Genomic DNA, 16,482 nt, shown 5'->3' with positions numbered 1-16,482 from the left:
CTCTGAGAAAGATGAGCACAGAGCAAGATTTTGCTGTGACCTCGCACTGCAGAGGTGCCTTTCCTGTGACTTCAGGAGTAGGAAACCCTGCTGGATGTGTTGTGTTGCATCTTCTGGAAATTGTTGGCTTTTCAGTCAGGAGAACTCCCTTATGTCTTTCTCAAGGAATGGGCACTGACCTTGCAGATGTTATTTCTTTTCCTAATCTGTATTTGTCTGAAGAAAAGCAAATGACCCACTCACAGTTGTTTCTCCTCCTGTTTTAATGACTAGGATTGCTCAGTGATTGCATCAGCTCCAACCCTGGATGACAGCAGTGCAAGATGGAACAGCAGAACTGTCTCTGAAGAGGGCAGGAGCTTTAGCATGCTCCACAGCCACTGCTGCTCTTAATTAACTCTGCCCATTATCTCTGCAAGAGTGAGAATCCTTGTTTTACCACCTGCAGGTTTAACAAGACTGTTCTGCTCCCTAGGGAGAGCACAAGCCCAACTCCCAACAAGATTTTTTCTTCCACATGTCTTTGCCTTGAACACAGACCAGATTTATGGTGGAAATCTCTACTCTTCCTCATCATCTCTCTTGGGTTTGGGAGGCTAGAAGCCCTAAGAAAAATTATTCTAGCATGGAAATAAATCAGTTTTGTGAGTTCATAACTGCAGAGGGAATTAGCAGGTGGGGAGGGAGGGCAGAGAGAAAATAACTTTGTTCTTAGTGGTTCCTGAGTCTGAACTCCTATAAACATCCCCAAAAAGCATGGATTTTGACTCTGAGGATCAACATGTATTTTTCCTCAAGTTTTTCCTCCCTCCTGACAGCTGAAGTGAGAATGAAAACCAGAAGAGGTGAAGGAAACTGACTGTCTCTTGGGGAACAAAAAAAAAAAAAACAAACAAACAAAAAAAACCCAGAAAACAACTATGCCTAGAGCAGGCAAAGTGCAGCTTTCCGTGACATGAGTTTGAAGCCAGCTACTTCTGCCCACCCTTTCTGTGACCACCAATGGATAGAGAGTCTTTCTGTCTGGTTTTGCCTCAGAGGGAGTTGCCACACTTGTAGCACACTCAGTGTAAAATAGTGAACTGGCTTATAGTCAGCTTCTCTTCTTTCCCTACCTCCTTGACTTGAAAAGCAAGGCTGTCATGATGTCACTAAGATGTCACTACGATGTCACTTAGGCAGACAGTGGGGTGAGGGGAAGGTCCTGTGACTGTGGGCAGTGAGTCTTTGCTGTGAGCATGAATTCACCTAGCAAATAAGGGAGTGCTGATTTTAGGCATCCATTGCTAATAATTAAAGACACAGACTTAGCCAAGGTGCATTAAAGGGCAGTTTATCACCAGAGCCTGGGAGTAGCCATGTGATCATTTTTGGGATTTGACCTTCCTGTAAATCAGATGGGCATGTTTCCATTTTCAAGGGTCAACAAAATTATATTTGGGAGACAACTGCCCAGTAAAAGTTTGCAAAAATGAAACCTGATGAGGGTTTCAGTTCTTTCATGTACCTTTGATCAAAACTGGTTCCTGTACAACAGTTATTCCTCAGATGGGCTTTTTTTTCCCTGTTTATCAGTATCCTATCTTTCAAGACATTTTGTTTCATGCAGTCTGGAATGCCTTCAGCTGATGATTCATCTTACATGTTTACAGTAAGATGAGACTAATTGCCCTCTGGAAAAGGCCAGTGTCTTGGGCATAAAGGAAAACTGGGCTGAGTAGCTCAGACAGAGGCATCAATTTCATTTTCAATGAAGTCAAAGCAGATGAATGCCCCAAGCACCACAGACTGAGACTGAGTTGTACAGGTGGATTTCCAGCACAGTTCCTTTGATACTGTCTAAACCAGAAGGAACTTTCTCTCACCCTTGCTGGACCACAGGGATGCCTGGGCTTAAACAAAGGCTGAGAGAATAAACCTATCACCTGCATTTGTCCCCATTTAGAAATACTCTAAAAAAAAGTAAAAAGAAAGCCACTCTTTAAGCCACAGTATCTTTTTTTTATTTTTGGGATGCCTTTGCAGTATTTATGAAAACTTCTCTCTGCCCTTGATTTTTAGTTGCTATCATGTGAAAACATTAAAACTGGGAAGAGAATGGATGAACAATAAATTATAAAATTGTAACTTAGTCCAGAATGTTTGTCCTTAGGGTATTACTGTGTACACCACCAGCAGGTCCATCACTATTACTTCCACAGTATTGCAAGTTATTAATAAATAACCAGGATAGGCAACATTATTCGCTGCAATGTGCTGTCAGCCCATTTCCTACAGCCAGCACCTGGATTGATGGTGGCTCTTTGGTGCTTCTGTTTTGCAGATGTTGTAGAGTTTTCCAATGGAAAGGCTGGTATTGTTGATGAGCTTTTGTTTGTTGCTGTCCAATACACAACAAGCACCATCGTAAGTATATTTTATTACGAATTATTCCATCCTAACAAATCCCTTGAAAGTGAAGATAGAAATATTCTCTCTTTCTCAATAGAGAATCAAAAAAGCCAGTTTCTTGCAGTAAGGTTACACTGAAAATTCGTGTAACCTTAAGTAGTTAAAAAGTAAAAAGCTTAAAACTACCCTTCTAAGGAAGAAATCTCTCAGGAACCAATAACTAAAAATGCACTACTAAACATGTTGCTCACTCTCTTATTGCTGTTTGTTCATCTATTGTTTGTGACATTTACTAGATTGAAAAATCTTGGGAGAAAAAATTCTGTAACTGATTGATACATTGCAAAAAGCAAAGGTTTAACTTCTGGGAGACCTTCAGTTTTCTGCATTTATCTTCTATTTCAGTAGAGATTTACATATAAGCCAGGCCTTGTGTCACCTTTTCCTAGATCCAAAAGATTCTGAGTGAATGAAATTAAATATCAGCTTTATTTCCTGATTTCTATACCCCCCTTTCATTTATACATTTAAGTAAGAGGAAACTTTTTTTTACTCAAAAAGTGAAAAAGAGAGTTCAGCCAACGCATTCTGATAATAGCAAAATCATTCACCTTTCATTTTAGAAGCCTTCTGCAGAATAATCATTTTCCAAAAACATCTGTCTTGAGCTCAGAGCTGTTCTTTGTCTATGTGACATCGTAGTGAAGAGACAGGACTTGGTTTTTCACAAAGTTCTCTGATTTTTGTAAAATCATTTTGTGTAAAATAAATTTGAAAAAAAAATGAGAGCAAGGATAATGATCTACATTTTAAAGGTCATGAATCCAATTATTAAGAAGCACCAGAGTAGAGTTAAGAATGAAGGAACATAATCAAGAGGAAAAAAAATATTAAATCCCAGCCAGTTTATCTTCCAACTCAGCCTTTCCCAGGGATGTGGTCTTGCCTTCTGTGATCTCTCATTTCCAACATTTCCCAGTGATATTGCGAGGAAGAGCAGCCACTTGTAACCCCATCTATATGGTTATATAGGGAATTGATACCTCCTGACACATTAAAGTATAAGCTGGCATAATGTGGATGCTAGTACATGAAGATGTATAACTCTGTAGCATTAATTGTTTATTTATGAATATGTATTCATTGTCTTTCAATGCATGGCCTCATTCTGTTTCAGAAATTTGAGCTTATAGAGCTTTCTCTGAGTTACACTAGGTTATAAAATGCACTGGTAGTCCCTGGGACATATTGCAGGTTTTTTTTCTTGCCTATGTATAGTAATTGATGCTTTATAGGACTTAAATGGGACACTTCAGAATTTGGAGTTCAGTCAGAGAAAATTATTGTCTTTTAACCTCTACTCTGACTAACAAGGGCAATGTATTAGTTGTTCTCCACAAGCTCAGCTATTTTGTGAGAGCCTGTTTTATCTTTAAAATTCATATTGTTTGAACATTCACTGAACATACTGGACAATCTGTTTTTCTGTTGTTTTAGATTTCTTATTACTGCCCCAAATGTGGTGCGTTTGGGCACACATGAGATGATAACAGTTCAAGTCCACGGGGCACAGAGCCCTGTGCAAGTTACTGCATACTTCAAAGATGAGACAAAAAATCAGCTCCTATCAGAGAGGATCTACTTTAACCTTAATCAAAATAATGGCTACCAAGAGATGAAAAAAATAATGGTGAGTCTGCCATCACAGCGATTTATTCTTTTTTTATTTGGTGATAGAAAGCACATAATCTCTACTTGGAATAGGTTGGAACCGAGACAATACTGATCCTGAGAGACATGTGACAAAACCAATTCCAGTGACAGCAGCAACCTGTCACTATTCACCCAACCAGCTAATAAAACAATGCCTAATGCAGTTTCAGTGGTGTTTGTGAATGTTGTTTTGTGCCCATATAACAAGCTCAAGAATTTGTCATATGTTGGTAAATGAAATTTAATTTATACACATTTAATTGTTTTATCACTGTTGGGTTTTCTGCCTCACTTAAACTATGACTGCATTCATGCTTTTGGGTTACTGCTGGCCATTTTACAGTACAGGAGAAGCCTTTAAAAATGTGTAGTCTATCAGACCACACCCTGTTTTTTTTCTGCAGATTTTTAAGAAGTCAATTAATTCTTTCCATCCTACATCATTTGCTCCTGCCACGATTCTCTGAAGTCTGGCAGGATTTAGTTCAGTAGCACTAGTTCGGGCTACTTGGATGGGAAAAAATGCACACTGCAATATTCAGTTTAGCTCTGGTTGGTTACTCCCAAAGCTAACAACTGAGCTTTCAAATCAGGCTCCTGTTGAGGGTGGTGTTTAGAAGCATCACATTAAACTGCATGAAGCAAAGCAGCAATCTCATAACCCAGATTTTAGCATAAACAGGGTACATGTAAATCACAGGCATCTAGACTGAAGTCTCCCACCTGGATTCACTGACACTGGACAGAAGAAAGTGTATTTCTGTGGTGGAAAATGGAGGATTAGAGACTATTTCTACTTTAAAAGAAATATTCACCTGATAGGAAAAATGTAACACCCAGTAAGAAAGATATAATTGCGAATCTTCTGTTGTATGGTACTAATAAGATTATTTAAGCACTTCAGCTGTTGTGAGGATTCAGCTATGTGGTCCAAAAGTTACCAGGCTCATCTCTGACTCTGTGGGGTTTTCCCTTTTATTTTCTTCAGGTCAAGCCTGGTGCTCTGCAGCAGAACCTGCTCAAGAAGAGTAATCTGCCATATGTTCTACTGGTCACTGAGAGCAAGGAGCTTTATTCGGCTGCCAAGAGCACTCGCATCCTCCTGTCCTCCAAGAAAGGCTACATTTTTATCCAGACAGATAAGCCCATATACACACCAAGTTCTCAAGGTTAAAGTACAAATGCTGCTCTTCAGGTGTCGAACATGGAGGTTGCAAGGGCAGGATTAGAAAAAGTAATAACCACTTGGTTGTTGGTTGTTCCAGCATCCAGGGCTTCTGCAGGGTCTGCTCTGCAGCAGCTGCTGTGGAAATGCCTCCAGAACCACTGTCACTTTTAAGGGAGACAGACCTTTTTTGTTCAAAAAAGTTAATGATGACTTTACTTTGGAAAGAAAATTCATGAGAAATTTGCAAAAACCGAACCCTTACTGCTTCTGCTTGTAACACCAGCAATATTACCTTTGCTCCTTGAGACCACTACTGCTTTGTTACTTAGTATTTAATTAACAAAAGAGGGAAGTAAAAATGTTTTTGAGTTTGGTTTCAGGCCTCAACTACAGAAGGAAAAAGTGAAGTTCCCTGAGTAACTTTCAGAATTTTCTCCAAAAAGTTATCTAGTCATGTTACATACATAGTCTATGGAAGAGTGCAATTATTTTTTTTAATTTCTCAGCCTTCTTTTCACTAAAAGAAAGTGTTTTATCTTAAATTCAGTAACTCAGTTTACAGATTGAAATGATTAGTATCTAGAAAGGCCAGAAAGAAATTTTGAACATATCTATTCTTCTGTTAAACAGTCAGATACAGGATCTTCATTCTGGACAATGCTATGAGGCCGACACACGACACGGTTACAGTTGCTGTGCTAGTAAGTATCCAAAAACACCACTGATGAGTGCTTCTGCAGCACAGGAGCTGTGGAAAATGTGTACAAAACATCCAAGAGCAAAACTATAACTGGGACTCCTCTCCAGAAATCTGTATTTGCACATAGTGAGATATCTGTGGTTATTTTTGGCTTGTATGAGAAACATGGAGATACATCACATGTGAATATTACAGTGGGAAAGTAAGCAAAGCATTTTCTCTTCCATAGGACTAGGGTATGACCTTGAGCTTTTGGATGTAAGTATTTGACACCTGGTGCATTATTTCATGTTTGCTTCTTCTGTCTCAACAGAATTCCAAGGGAATTGTGGTTAAAAAGTCAGACCAGAAAATAAACACGGTGTTTGGTGAACACTTTGATATTCCTGACATTGCTGAGTATGTTACTGCTCTGCCTTCTGCATCAAAATCTGTAGATTAAGATTTTTAACTGCTGAACTTCTTGAATTACCTTTCAGATGTGTCTTTCTTTAACCGTGGGGCGCATATTGAGCCTGTGATCAATATATTTTTACCTTTAAGCACCTCATCTGGGAGAGATGAGTTCAGAATTTACTGTTAATATGCTGCAATTAGCAAAATGTATCCTGGTAAAGAACAATTTAACAAACTGCTTTAATATCTGCTCAAGCATATGTCTGCATCCAAGAGAGCACTTCTACAAAGTGTCATTAATTCTCTCTGATTTCAAACAGTCAAGCTTTTACTTAATATTGAAGGTCTTCTGGCATGCTAAGTTGATTTTGATATCTCAGTGAAGATAAGCTGTAAGAAATAGTTGATTCTGTTCTCTGTTTCTGCAGACTTTTCAAAGGTAGTGGTTTGCAAATATGTTATCTTGCACTTCCTCATATTTATTTTTAGTGCTTCCTAGGACACTTCAAAATATGTTGCTGTCTCCTCCCAGCAAAAAGAAAGCCATTAATTAATCAGGGATGAGATCAAAACAAGAAAAATATTGTAATTCAGTGATAATTAATATGTTGGCATAATAAAATATCTGAGGAATTGTAATTAATTATTTTCTGCTGAATATGGACTTTAGGCCTGGAACTTGGAAAATCAAAGCCTGGTTTCATCAACATGAAATGTCTAATGTTTCCACTGAATTTGAAGTTAAAAGATACGGTGAGATATATAAAATTTGAATTATAAATATAAGAAGTTAACACTATGTGTTGAAAGACACAGTGCAGTAATTAAATCTGGCTGTAGTTAGGCACTAAGGACAACTTTCATGGTGTTTCAGTGCATCATTGTTATCTCTGATGCACAGAAGAAAAACTGGGTTTGTGTGGCTTCCACTTATATTTAAAAAAATAGACACCTCTATTTTAATACAGATTTAGTAATTTTTTTAACATTTTTTTAATATTTTGTCACAAAACATTTGAAGGGCTCTGCTACCACAGAAAAAATATAAATGAGATGAGTTTCATTTTGAAGTCATTGCAATTCTGGATAAATTTTGCAGTGAAGACTAGGATGGAAAAAAAAACAAACCAAAAAACAGCTGCCCACTTTGTCTCAGTCAAATTCAGTCAGGATGTTTATTAGAGTTATTCCTATCCTCAAAGAACATTTTTTTAAGGAAAATAAGTGCCCTTTGAATAAAGTAAAAATATAAAAACGTGACAATTTGGGATGACTTGATTTTTTTACGCTAAATTATACCTTTTGTAAAACTAATGTGGGTTTCATTTTTTTTCCTTTAAAGATAAAAGAAAACCTTGAGACTGCATGAAAATCTCAGTTTAACAAAACTGATTTTCCTTAGCTAGTGGAGGTAGCAGAATAATGGAGATTACTGCCTCCTCTCCAAACACCTGCAAGCAGGAGCAAATCATTCTGATCTACCTGCAGGAGCAAATAGTTTGGCTTTGTAGGAGCAAATTCAGTGTGACACAGCTGATGCTGAGGAGCTTGTATCCACACTCAACCCATTTCAGGGTGGGTTTAGTTCAGCCTGCTCCCAGTCCAGGGCACTTCAGGTCCATGAGCAGTCTCAGTGTGTGTTGACACATGTCAGGAGTTTAAGGTATGTTTGAAACCTACATGTCATGACCTTTTGTCCTCTTTTTTTCATGCAGAACTTCCAAGTTTTGAAGTCAAACTCATCCCACTTCATCCATACTACCACATCTGGAATGACAGTTTTGTGTTTGATATCGAGGCAAAGTAGGTGTGCTCAGAGCCAGGCTGGTTTAGTAGGCTGATAAGCAGATACATGTTTTGTGACTTCTTCCTTTTTCTTGTCATTAACAGTTAACTAGCTTGTGGCTTTACTTGGATCTCACTAATCTCATATACTCTCTGTTTTCACCACTGATGTGATGCTGGATTCAAGTTTGGGTATGGAATTTTCTCAAAGCACAGTGAAGCCTGTAAGGAATAAGCTAGTGCTTGTTTGAGGGTAATGATTTATGCAGGAAGTCTTCCAGGTAGATAAACACAATTAATTGGAGGAGTTTCTGTGGCCATCACTACAGCATCACATGTCCATTGCAGCGCAGCAGTGTGCTGATCTGGGTGTGCCGTGGCTGCAGAGCTCTCAGACTGGGCAGGCCACAGGGCAGGGCTCAATGGAAGATGAGTTACATCTGGTCCCATACCAAATTAGAATGGCATCAAACACAGAGTAACTAAAGAAGGCAAATGATGAAAATGTAGCCCATCAAAATATTTTTAACAAAAAATAATTTTTTGGTTATTGAATTTTCATGTTTCATAAGAGGGGGAATGCTAAGAAACTGCCTGTTAGGAGAATGTCTAAATCAGAACTTGATACCTTTGGGTTTTTTTCTTTTTCTAAAGAGGAATAAATATTATGAAATGAGAAGAGTCAGGTGGAAACAGCTGGCCTTCCTTCACAGCTGGGAGAAATCTGTTCAAAGGAATGAGGGCTGTTGGAGTTCTGCCTGCTGTCCTTGGCCATGCTGGTCCTTCTGTTCCCCAGCACACCCTGAGAGAGCAGGCAGAACCTGTATCTATCTCCTTGAGTTTGCCTGAACAAACTCAACCCTTCTTATATCTTCTTGATCACCTTCAATTCTTTATTTGGTTCAATTGAATAATTACTAGCTTTAGTCATGTTCACTTGATACTATGATATGAAGTGATTTCAAATCACTGGCTTTGGTATTTTAATCCTTTCTAAATTTTTCTCTGTGCTATTGAAGATTTCTATTTTGAATTTATGAACTTCCTATATATTTGACTTGTTATTAAAATCATAATTATTTAAGACTTAAAATTGGCATTCAGTAACTGGATACCATTCCTTTCCATATTGGAAAATGTCCTACTGGTGCTACGCAGGCCTGCATGACTTTCATCAGCATACGGAATTCCTGATAATTGAACTTATTTGTCTGAACTGGCCATGCATGGGATGAAGTTACTTGGTGTAATTGACTATTGCTTCCCATTTATTAGCTCTGGCATTTAATTGCATTTTTCTTAAGAGCTGCCTCTCTGTTGGCTTTATTGGTATAGATCAGTGCTGCTGATCAGGTCAATTTGAAAGAGGCTTTGTTTAAACAAAAATAAGCCATTACAGGACTGAGGTGAAGCAGGATTTCCACTGCGGCTCTGACGGGTCTCACATAGCACGTTGCACACTTGGCATGGCTTCCTTGAGTACAGAGCCAGGTGCAACAAGATGCCCTATCCTCTCTCCCCATGACCTTTATAAAATGTTCAGGGGTGTCCTGGCCAGATGCCAATCTGGAAAATATTTCACTTACAAGAGGAGCTTTATGCCATACTGGCCAAATCTGTAGGAGCAATGTGGGGCAGAGGATGTCCACTCTAGCCAATGCAGGTGTTAGAATATCAGCAGGTAGGATCTTCCTGCTTTAGGTCTTCAGAGGTACCAAATATTTCATATCAGTCCCTGAAATGCTTCTCTGATCCCTTATCTGTTATGCTCTGCTCCTGAGGTGTCTCCTACAAAGGAAGCAGCTGTTCAGCCAAGCTACATGGGATGAATTGTGTAAGACCTCTCTGTGCAACTGAAGTTCTCATTAATTTGTTAAAAAAAATGAAAATCGACTCTAGCGCAAATTTTATCAGATGATGTCTCCCCATGTGATTTTACCAATGTGATTTACTCTATATATATCTTTGTATTTGAAATCACCACTTGGTACAAAGATCAGTAGAAGTTTTCATGGCTGAGTTACAAGAGAGTGGGACTAAATTTAGTTCTCAAGGTGTTAGTTAAAAATGGCATGCCTACAAACATTCCAGTATTTTTCCAGCATAAAATTATTAGACTTACTTATGCTTGCTTTTTATTAAGATAATGATCCCTGTCCTCACTTTTTTTCCTTCTAAAGACATTCTTATGGGAAAGAGATTCAAGGTGCTGCATATGTTCGATTTGGTATAATTGATGAAAATGAGAACAAAATATTTATTCCAGGCCTGGAGCAACAGCTATCAGTAAGTATTCAGTGGAACTACTCTGATTTATCCTACCTAAGCTGAATAGTGTCAGAAATTCTGGAAACTTAGAAGTCCATAATACTTTCACTGTGATAAGAGCAACACTTTTTTACTTCTAATGGCAGCAAACCAGTAAGGGCCGTCTTTTTCTTTTTTTTTTTCCTTCTCCACTTTTTTTTTAGATCCAAAATGGAAGAGGAAGAGTTACTTTAAATACACCACTTTTGGAAGAGAAATTGAGAAAGAGTATTTCCACTCTGGAAGGGTTTCATTTATATGTCGCTGTTACTACTGTAGAAACTGCAAGTGAGTACAGTATGGCTTGATGCCGTGTGTAAGATTGACATTGATCTTTCCCTGGTGTAATCTGTTACGTGGGGAATCTGGTCTCCCTGGGTCCATTTTTGCCACAAAGCTTTCTCATGCTGTAGGGAATTAACTAGAAGAATCTTAGATGGAAAGCAGCTGCTCAAGCTCCAAGTTGCAGAAGATGATATTAGGTAATGTTAACTCTCACCAATAGTTGAAAATGAAAACAAAATCTTTCAGAAAATCCAAGGTATGCAAGTCCATCGTCAGTGCCCCTACAGCAACACATACTGTTTGATATTAACAGGTGGTGAGATGAGGGAAGAGGAGCTCAGCAGTGTGAAGTTTGTGAGATCTCCTTATGCTGTTGATCTGTCGAACACCAAAAAGTATTTTGTGCCCGGAGCCCCATTCTCTGTTATGGTATGTAGTGCTCTGATTGTATCCATTTGCCTCCATAGCAATGAATTTATATCTGCCCTCCTTCCTTTTCTGATCCACTGTGAGCTCTGTAGGATGGAGACCTTCAAGAATGGGTCCAACACAGAGCTATTGTTTGTTAGTGTCTGGTTTTTCTCATTTCTGTATACTCAGAGCCTGAACAGCCAGAAAATGCTGGTTTTCTGTTCTAGAAGTCACTGTTGCACTATGGGGTTTTAAAAAAACATAACAATCTCCTCCTCACTTCCTTATCAAAACACTGAAACAAGAATATTGTAACAAATTAATCCCACATCAAATTAAAATTCTGAAAAGTAAAAAAGGGTATTGCCTTTTTAAAAAAATGCATTTAAATTTATGTGGCTTGAAACTTCACACCTTCATTTTTCTAGAGTTTCCTACAATGAGTTAAAGTCAGAAATTCACCTTATAATAGTTAATGATAAGTATCTCTGGGATCTGCTTAGACCAAATAGATGCTAAGCAAACATCTGAGGCATTTTGTAATCTAAAATCACAGATTTTTACCTTAACTGAAGTCCAGACTGAGTCAATTGCTATCCCCTTTTCACAAAGCTTAAATTTTTGAATGCTGGTGTGTACATTTTTATATTTTTTCTCAGTTTATAAAAATTATAAATTATAATTGCTTCTCGTTTGTGGGCATTTTTTAAACACAGGATTTCCTTCAAATAACAGAATTTATTTTTTTTTTTCCAATAGGTATCTGCCACTTCAGTTGATGGTGCTCCTGCTGCCTTCCTATTTATCACTGCCACTGTTACTTTGCCTGGAAAACCCCCAGTGAAGAAGACTGCCTTCTGTAATAGAGAGGGTCTGGCCTCCATTACATTTGACATACCCAGAGATGCTCAAATGCTTGAAATAAAGGTAAAGAAAATTAAAACATCCATGTTTAAAGGTATCTCACTGAGAATTGCTCATAAGACTGTGATAAATGGCTGTGAAGATGATCACTTTTCATCAAATTAGCACAGAGGATGGAACGTGATCTCTTCATTTCTTACACCACCTGCAGATCCTTGTCCAAATAGTGTAAGATATATTGGAGAGGGCCTGAGGGATGTCTCAAGTGAAGGACACACTTGTACATCAGAGCCTTGGGAGTACATGCATTGATTATAATGGTGCATTTTTGTGTTTTGGGTGTCCATTTGCCTGGCTTGAAGGACAGAAATGGGACTGCAGTACATGCATTGATTATAATGGTGCATTTTTGTGTTTTGGGTGTCCATTTGCCTGGCTTGAAGGACAGAAATGGGACTGCAAAGAATATCACCATACAAAATGATAAAAAATTATAAGAAGAAAGTGAAGGAAAGGTCCTGAGCAGTGCAGAGTGTCAGTTACACCTTTCCACTCAGAGGGTTCAGTTATGTGGACAATATAAAATGGGAAAAAACTTGTCTGAGTACAAAATCACATTGTGATTTTTGACCCTTTGATTCCCACTTAGAGCTGAGGGTGAAAAATACCGAATGTAGATATAGCAAGAGGCAAAATGGGGTGAGAGAACAAAGTAATTAAAATCCTGGGGTTTGGTGTAAGCTCTGCTAATGAGGTCTCAGCAATTATTCCTCTTACTTCACAGCATTTTCCAAATAGCCTGGCACAATATATGAATTATTGGTGACACTATGCACTGTCTGCTGTGGGACACTTAACTCACTCTGGCCTTTTCTTCCCTGACAGGTAAAGGCTGAAGAGGGTAAAGAAACGTTAGAATCACCTGAAGCCAGTATTAGAGCTGAAAGATACCAGTCAGCTTCCCCAAACTACCTCAGCATCACCATCCCTCACACCATTGTGGCACCTGGAGATACCTTACCCTTCACCTTGAATGATATTCATCAGTCTGGCAGTGGAAACATTGGCTACTTCTATTATATGGTAAACAGAGTATTATCATATCAGTAATTTATTTTGGAAATGATGCAAGCTGGAACATTTACCTAGTTACTGATACAAGGGAAAACCAAGGGGGCCCAGCAAAGGGCAAGTGGGGTGATGGGTGTTCTGGCACACCTGACCTACTGACAGGCTGAGGGAACTGGGCTTGCTCAGTTTGATGAAGAGCCTAAGAGTGAGTTAATAGCAACCTAAAACTACTTGAAGAGGAATTAAGGCATAGTGGAGACAAGATGTCCTGGGCAGTTCCATACAATGTAACAAGGGGCCAAGGTTAAAAATTATGGCCTAGAGGATTCATTTTGGAAAAATATATTCACTAGTGATGAGTGCAATATTGGAAGAGATTCCCCAGACACTTGAGGGGTTTTCCAGCCTTAGAAAAATCCAACACTCAACAAGAGAAAACCTCACCAGTCTCACCTAGTCTTACCCTGGTCATGTCTCAGAGCAAGCAGCTGGACTGTTGAGATCTCTATACATCCTTTCCAGAAATTATTTCTATGATTCTGCTATTTTTTATATGTCTGTGCTTATTTTTGGGGCGTGTAAAGTGCATAGTATTTATTTTGCTGAATGAGACAAATGTGTTCGTGGGTACATTCCAAGAATGAATCTATTGAATGTGAAATGTGTTTAATCCCCTTCTCCCTCTCCTTGTCCCAGTTTCCCTTGGCAGCCTAAATCTCACAGGATAAGTGCCATGATATCAGTTCCCATTTATTTAATAGGACTCTGATATATTGGAACAACTGTATCCCTAGGAGTTAAGTTTAGGTTTGGAGCTTCATTTTCAATGGATGCTGTATCACAGGGCTGGAATTGGTGCTACCAGGCTTTGGGAAGGTGTAGTGCTGGGCAGGCAGGACTTGTGGGAGGGATGGTGGCAGACACTGCTGGAGCTTAGCAGGGAGGGTGTCTCCCAAACTTTGGTCATCTTAACAAAGGCAGTGAGGATTTCAGGCCAGGCTGTACTATGCCTTGGTTTCTTCCTGAAATCCACTCACTGTGTGTTTAGGAAAGCTTCACACATTTTGTTCAGGGAAGAGCACTCTCAGTTCTGCCACTGTGCCTGTTTTTCATTCCTCTGACCACCCATGAATATGGTTAACATAGGAAGGAAGAAGTTAAATAGTGAAAGATGGGCTTAAATCAGTTAAAGACCAGTCTGTGGCACTTTATCCTGAAACCTTCTGCTCCAACTCTTTTACACCATCTGAAAGATTCAGGACTGATTGCAGATTAAATAATGCTGATATCTTCCTGGATGTGACGACCAATCATTGTAGAAGACAAAATTTAGACTACTATCTGGGTACCCAATCTCAAGCTGTAAGATTGAGTGGAAGGTGACAGATTTGTGTTCAAACCTGGGCCACAAGACCAGTGTAGCAGAGATTCATCACCACAGTATGTGGGTCTCCTCCAGGTATACAGCTTGGCAATCAAAACTGTTAATGCCATTAGAAGAGAATACGTTTTAAACAGTAATTGCCTCAGGGAAAGAAAAAAAAAAAAGGTAAAATTATGCAACATAATGCCCTTTCTGGGGCATAGTTACAGTATTTGATTTCTCTTTGTTTCTGCCTTGCAGGTTGTGGCAAAGGGACAAGCTGAGCTTCTGGGAAGGGTCCCATCCTCAAACAAAGTAATAACCCTTAAAATTACCGAGAAGATGGTGCCTGCCTTTCGGTTTCTAGCCTACTACTTCGTTGAGAACCAGGGCCAGCAAGAGATCATTGCTGATTCTGTGTGGGTGGATGTCATGGATGTCTGCGAAGGAAAGGTGCTTTCAAAGCTTATGGCTTCTGTTGTTGCATTCCAGAATTTAAAACAACAAAACCAAAAAAAAGCATGGGGTACTGGCAGAGCAAGTGCAGGCCTGGGCTTATAAAGTGAAAGACATGTAATTTTTATAGAAAAAGGGTCATGCCAAAAGGTATAGCTCAGAAAGGCTCCCAGATTGTGCCAACATTCAGTATTCTGCAAGACACCTCTTTCAGTTCTCCATGATTTCCTTCCTGTGAAATATCTGCACCTATGTACTCCAAAACAGGATCACAGGCAGGAACTCCACAAAACAGGAACATCTCCCAGCCTCTGATTTGAGCCAGTCAGATGACAGTGCCCCTGGCCCAAAGAGTCTTCACTTTTCATTAACAAATATGATACTTTTGTTTCATTTTTTTCTATTTAGATTAAAGTGAGAACAGAACAAGACACATATGAACCAACAGACAGCATCAATTTACAGATTGAAATGGACCATGCGGGAAAAGTTGCCTTAGCTGTGGTTGATAAGGCAGTTTTTATTCTGAATAAGAAAAATAAGCTTACAGCCAAGAAAGTAAGATATTTGTAAGAAGAAAATATCACATCTACTAGTCAAGCAAATTTTTCCATGACTAATGAGAGGATCAAAATGTAATTAATGGCTATTAATTGCTTGGACAAGGCTTTGCTAAACTTGAAAATGCTTTTTTCTTTTGCCATTTTGTATGTATTTAAGATGAATGGCATGTTTAAGATGAGTATTTAAGATGGGGATTTCCATCCTATGGCAGACAAGTTTATAAATTTTAAAAAGCATGGCTTCAAAGCACTCCCTAACTTAAACTTCCCTCAGCTTTAATCTGCTTCCAAGTACAGCTTGCTCCACCAGTTTGTCTTGCTTCCATGAATCAAAGGCTACAAGATTTTTTCTGATATATGTATAAACCCTTTACAAGCACATAGAGTCCATCTGTGCCATTTTATTTGGCAGGTATTTAATGCTATGAATTCATATGATCTTGGATGTTCTGCTGGTGGTGGTGCAAATAGCATTCAAGTTTTTACTGATGTTGGTCTGGCTTTTATATCAGACACAATTCAATCCAGCATGAGGGAAGGTAAGCGCAATCTGCCCTTTAGAAATATGTGTAAGACCACTGTAGGTCTGGGGAGACTGATTGCTTAAGAGATCAGAAACATTTTTACTGTGATATTGTAAAATATCCTTTGCCTTTGGATTTTTCATCTTGTGCTCTTCCACCAGATGCTGGCAGCTCAGATATCCCAGGTGGTGGGTGCTGGTCCTTTGGTGACCACCTCAGCTGGGGCAGGCAGCAGTTGGCTAGGCCTGGAGGATTTGTGGGACTCTCCCTCAAGCTGTGGGTCTTCTGTCAATGAGATGGGTCCTGAGACAGGTCTTCATGAATGATGTGAATGATCAGGTTGTTCCTGTCATGTCATCGTCACCAAGCACTTCTGTTCTGCCTTCCCAGGATATAAATGCCTCCAGAGCACCAAAAGGCAGAAGAGATCTTTGGATTTTCAGAAAAAAATGTCAGGAATTGGTATGTCTGCTCCTTTGGGAGGC

The 16,482-nt window shown here is 39.1% G+C and overlaps 1 protein-coding gene across 3 annotated transcripts in view; it reads left to right on the top strand.

Moving 5' to 3' along the window:
• The window catches only part of LOC107210755 (complement C4-like), a 48,698-nt gene that overhangs the window by 6,287 nt on the left and 25,929 nt on the right, over window positions 1-16,482 (top strand). Inside the window, exons 3-18 of one of the 3 annotated variants that reach the window (XM_033515040.1) lie at window positions 2,324-2,406; window positions 3,889-4,081; window positions 5,093-5,273; window positions 5,903-5,973; window positions 6,286-6,371; window positions 7,039-7,121; window positions 8,084-8,171; window positions 10,334-10,439; window positions 10,625-10,748; window positions 11,059-11,174; window positions 11,916-12,083; window positions 12,906-13,103; window positions 14,716-14,907; window positions 15,319-15,468; window positions 15,886-16,012; window positions 16,388-16,459. In XM_033515040.1, coding sequence (XP_033370931.1) covers window positions 2,342-2,406; window positions 3,889-4,081; window positions 5,093-5,273; window positions 5,903-5,973; window positions 6,286-6,371; window positions 7,039-7,121; window positions 8,084-8,171; window positions 10,334-10,439; window positions 10,625-10,748; window positions 11,059-11,174; window positions 11,916-12,083; window positions 12,906-13,103; window positions 14,716-14,907; window positions 15,319-15,468; window positions 15,886-16,012; window positions 16,388-16,459 — 2,020 coding nt within the window. In that variant the 5' untranslated portion in view covers window positions 2,324-2,341. Of the gene's footprint in view, window positions 1-2,260; window positions 2,407-3,888; window positions 4,082-5,092; window positions 5,274-5,902; window positions 5,974-6,285; window positions 6,372-7,038; window positions 7,122-8,083; window positions 8,172-10,333; window positions 10,440-10,624; window positions 10,749-11,058; window positions 11,175-11,915; window positions 12,084-12,905; window positions 13,104-14,715; window positions 14,908-15,318; window positions 15,469-15,885; window positions 16,013-16,387; window positions 16,460-16,482 lie in introns of those variants that run through there. The other 2 variants (XR_004497856.1, XM_015641993.2) reach the window with 2 other exon arrangements.

This window comes from Parus major, chromosome 1 (assembly GCF_001522545.3).
Source record: "Parus major isolate Abel chromosome 1, Parus_major1.1, whole genome shotgun sequence".
In the NCBI taxonomy this organism is placed as follows: Eukaryota; Metazoa; Chordata; class Aves; order Passeriformes; family Paridae; genus Parus; species Parus major.
The sequence above is the reverse complement of the archived record's forward strand: the minus strand, read 5'-3'. Positions and strand labels throughout refer to the sequence as shown.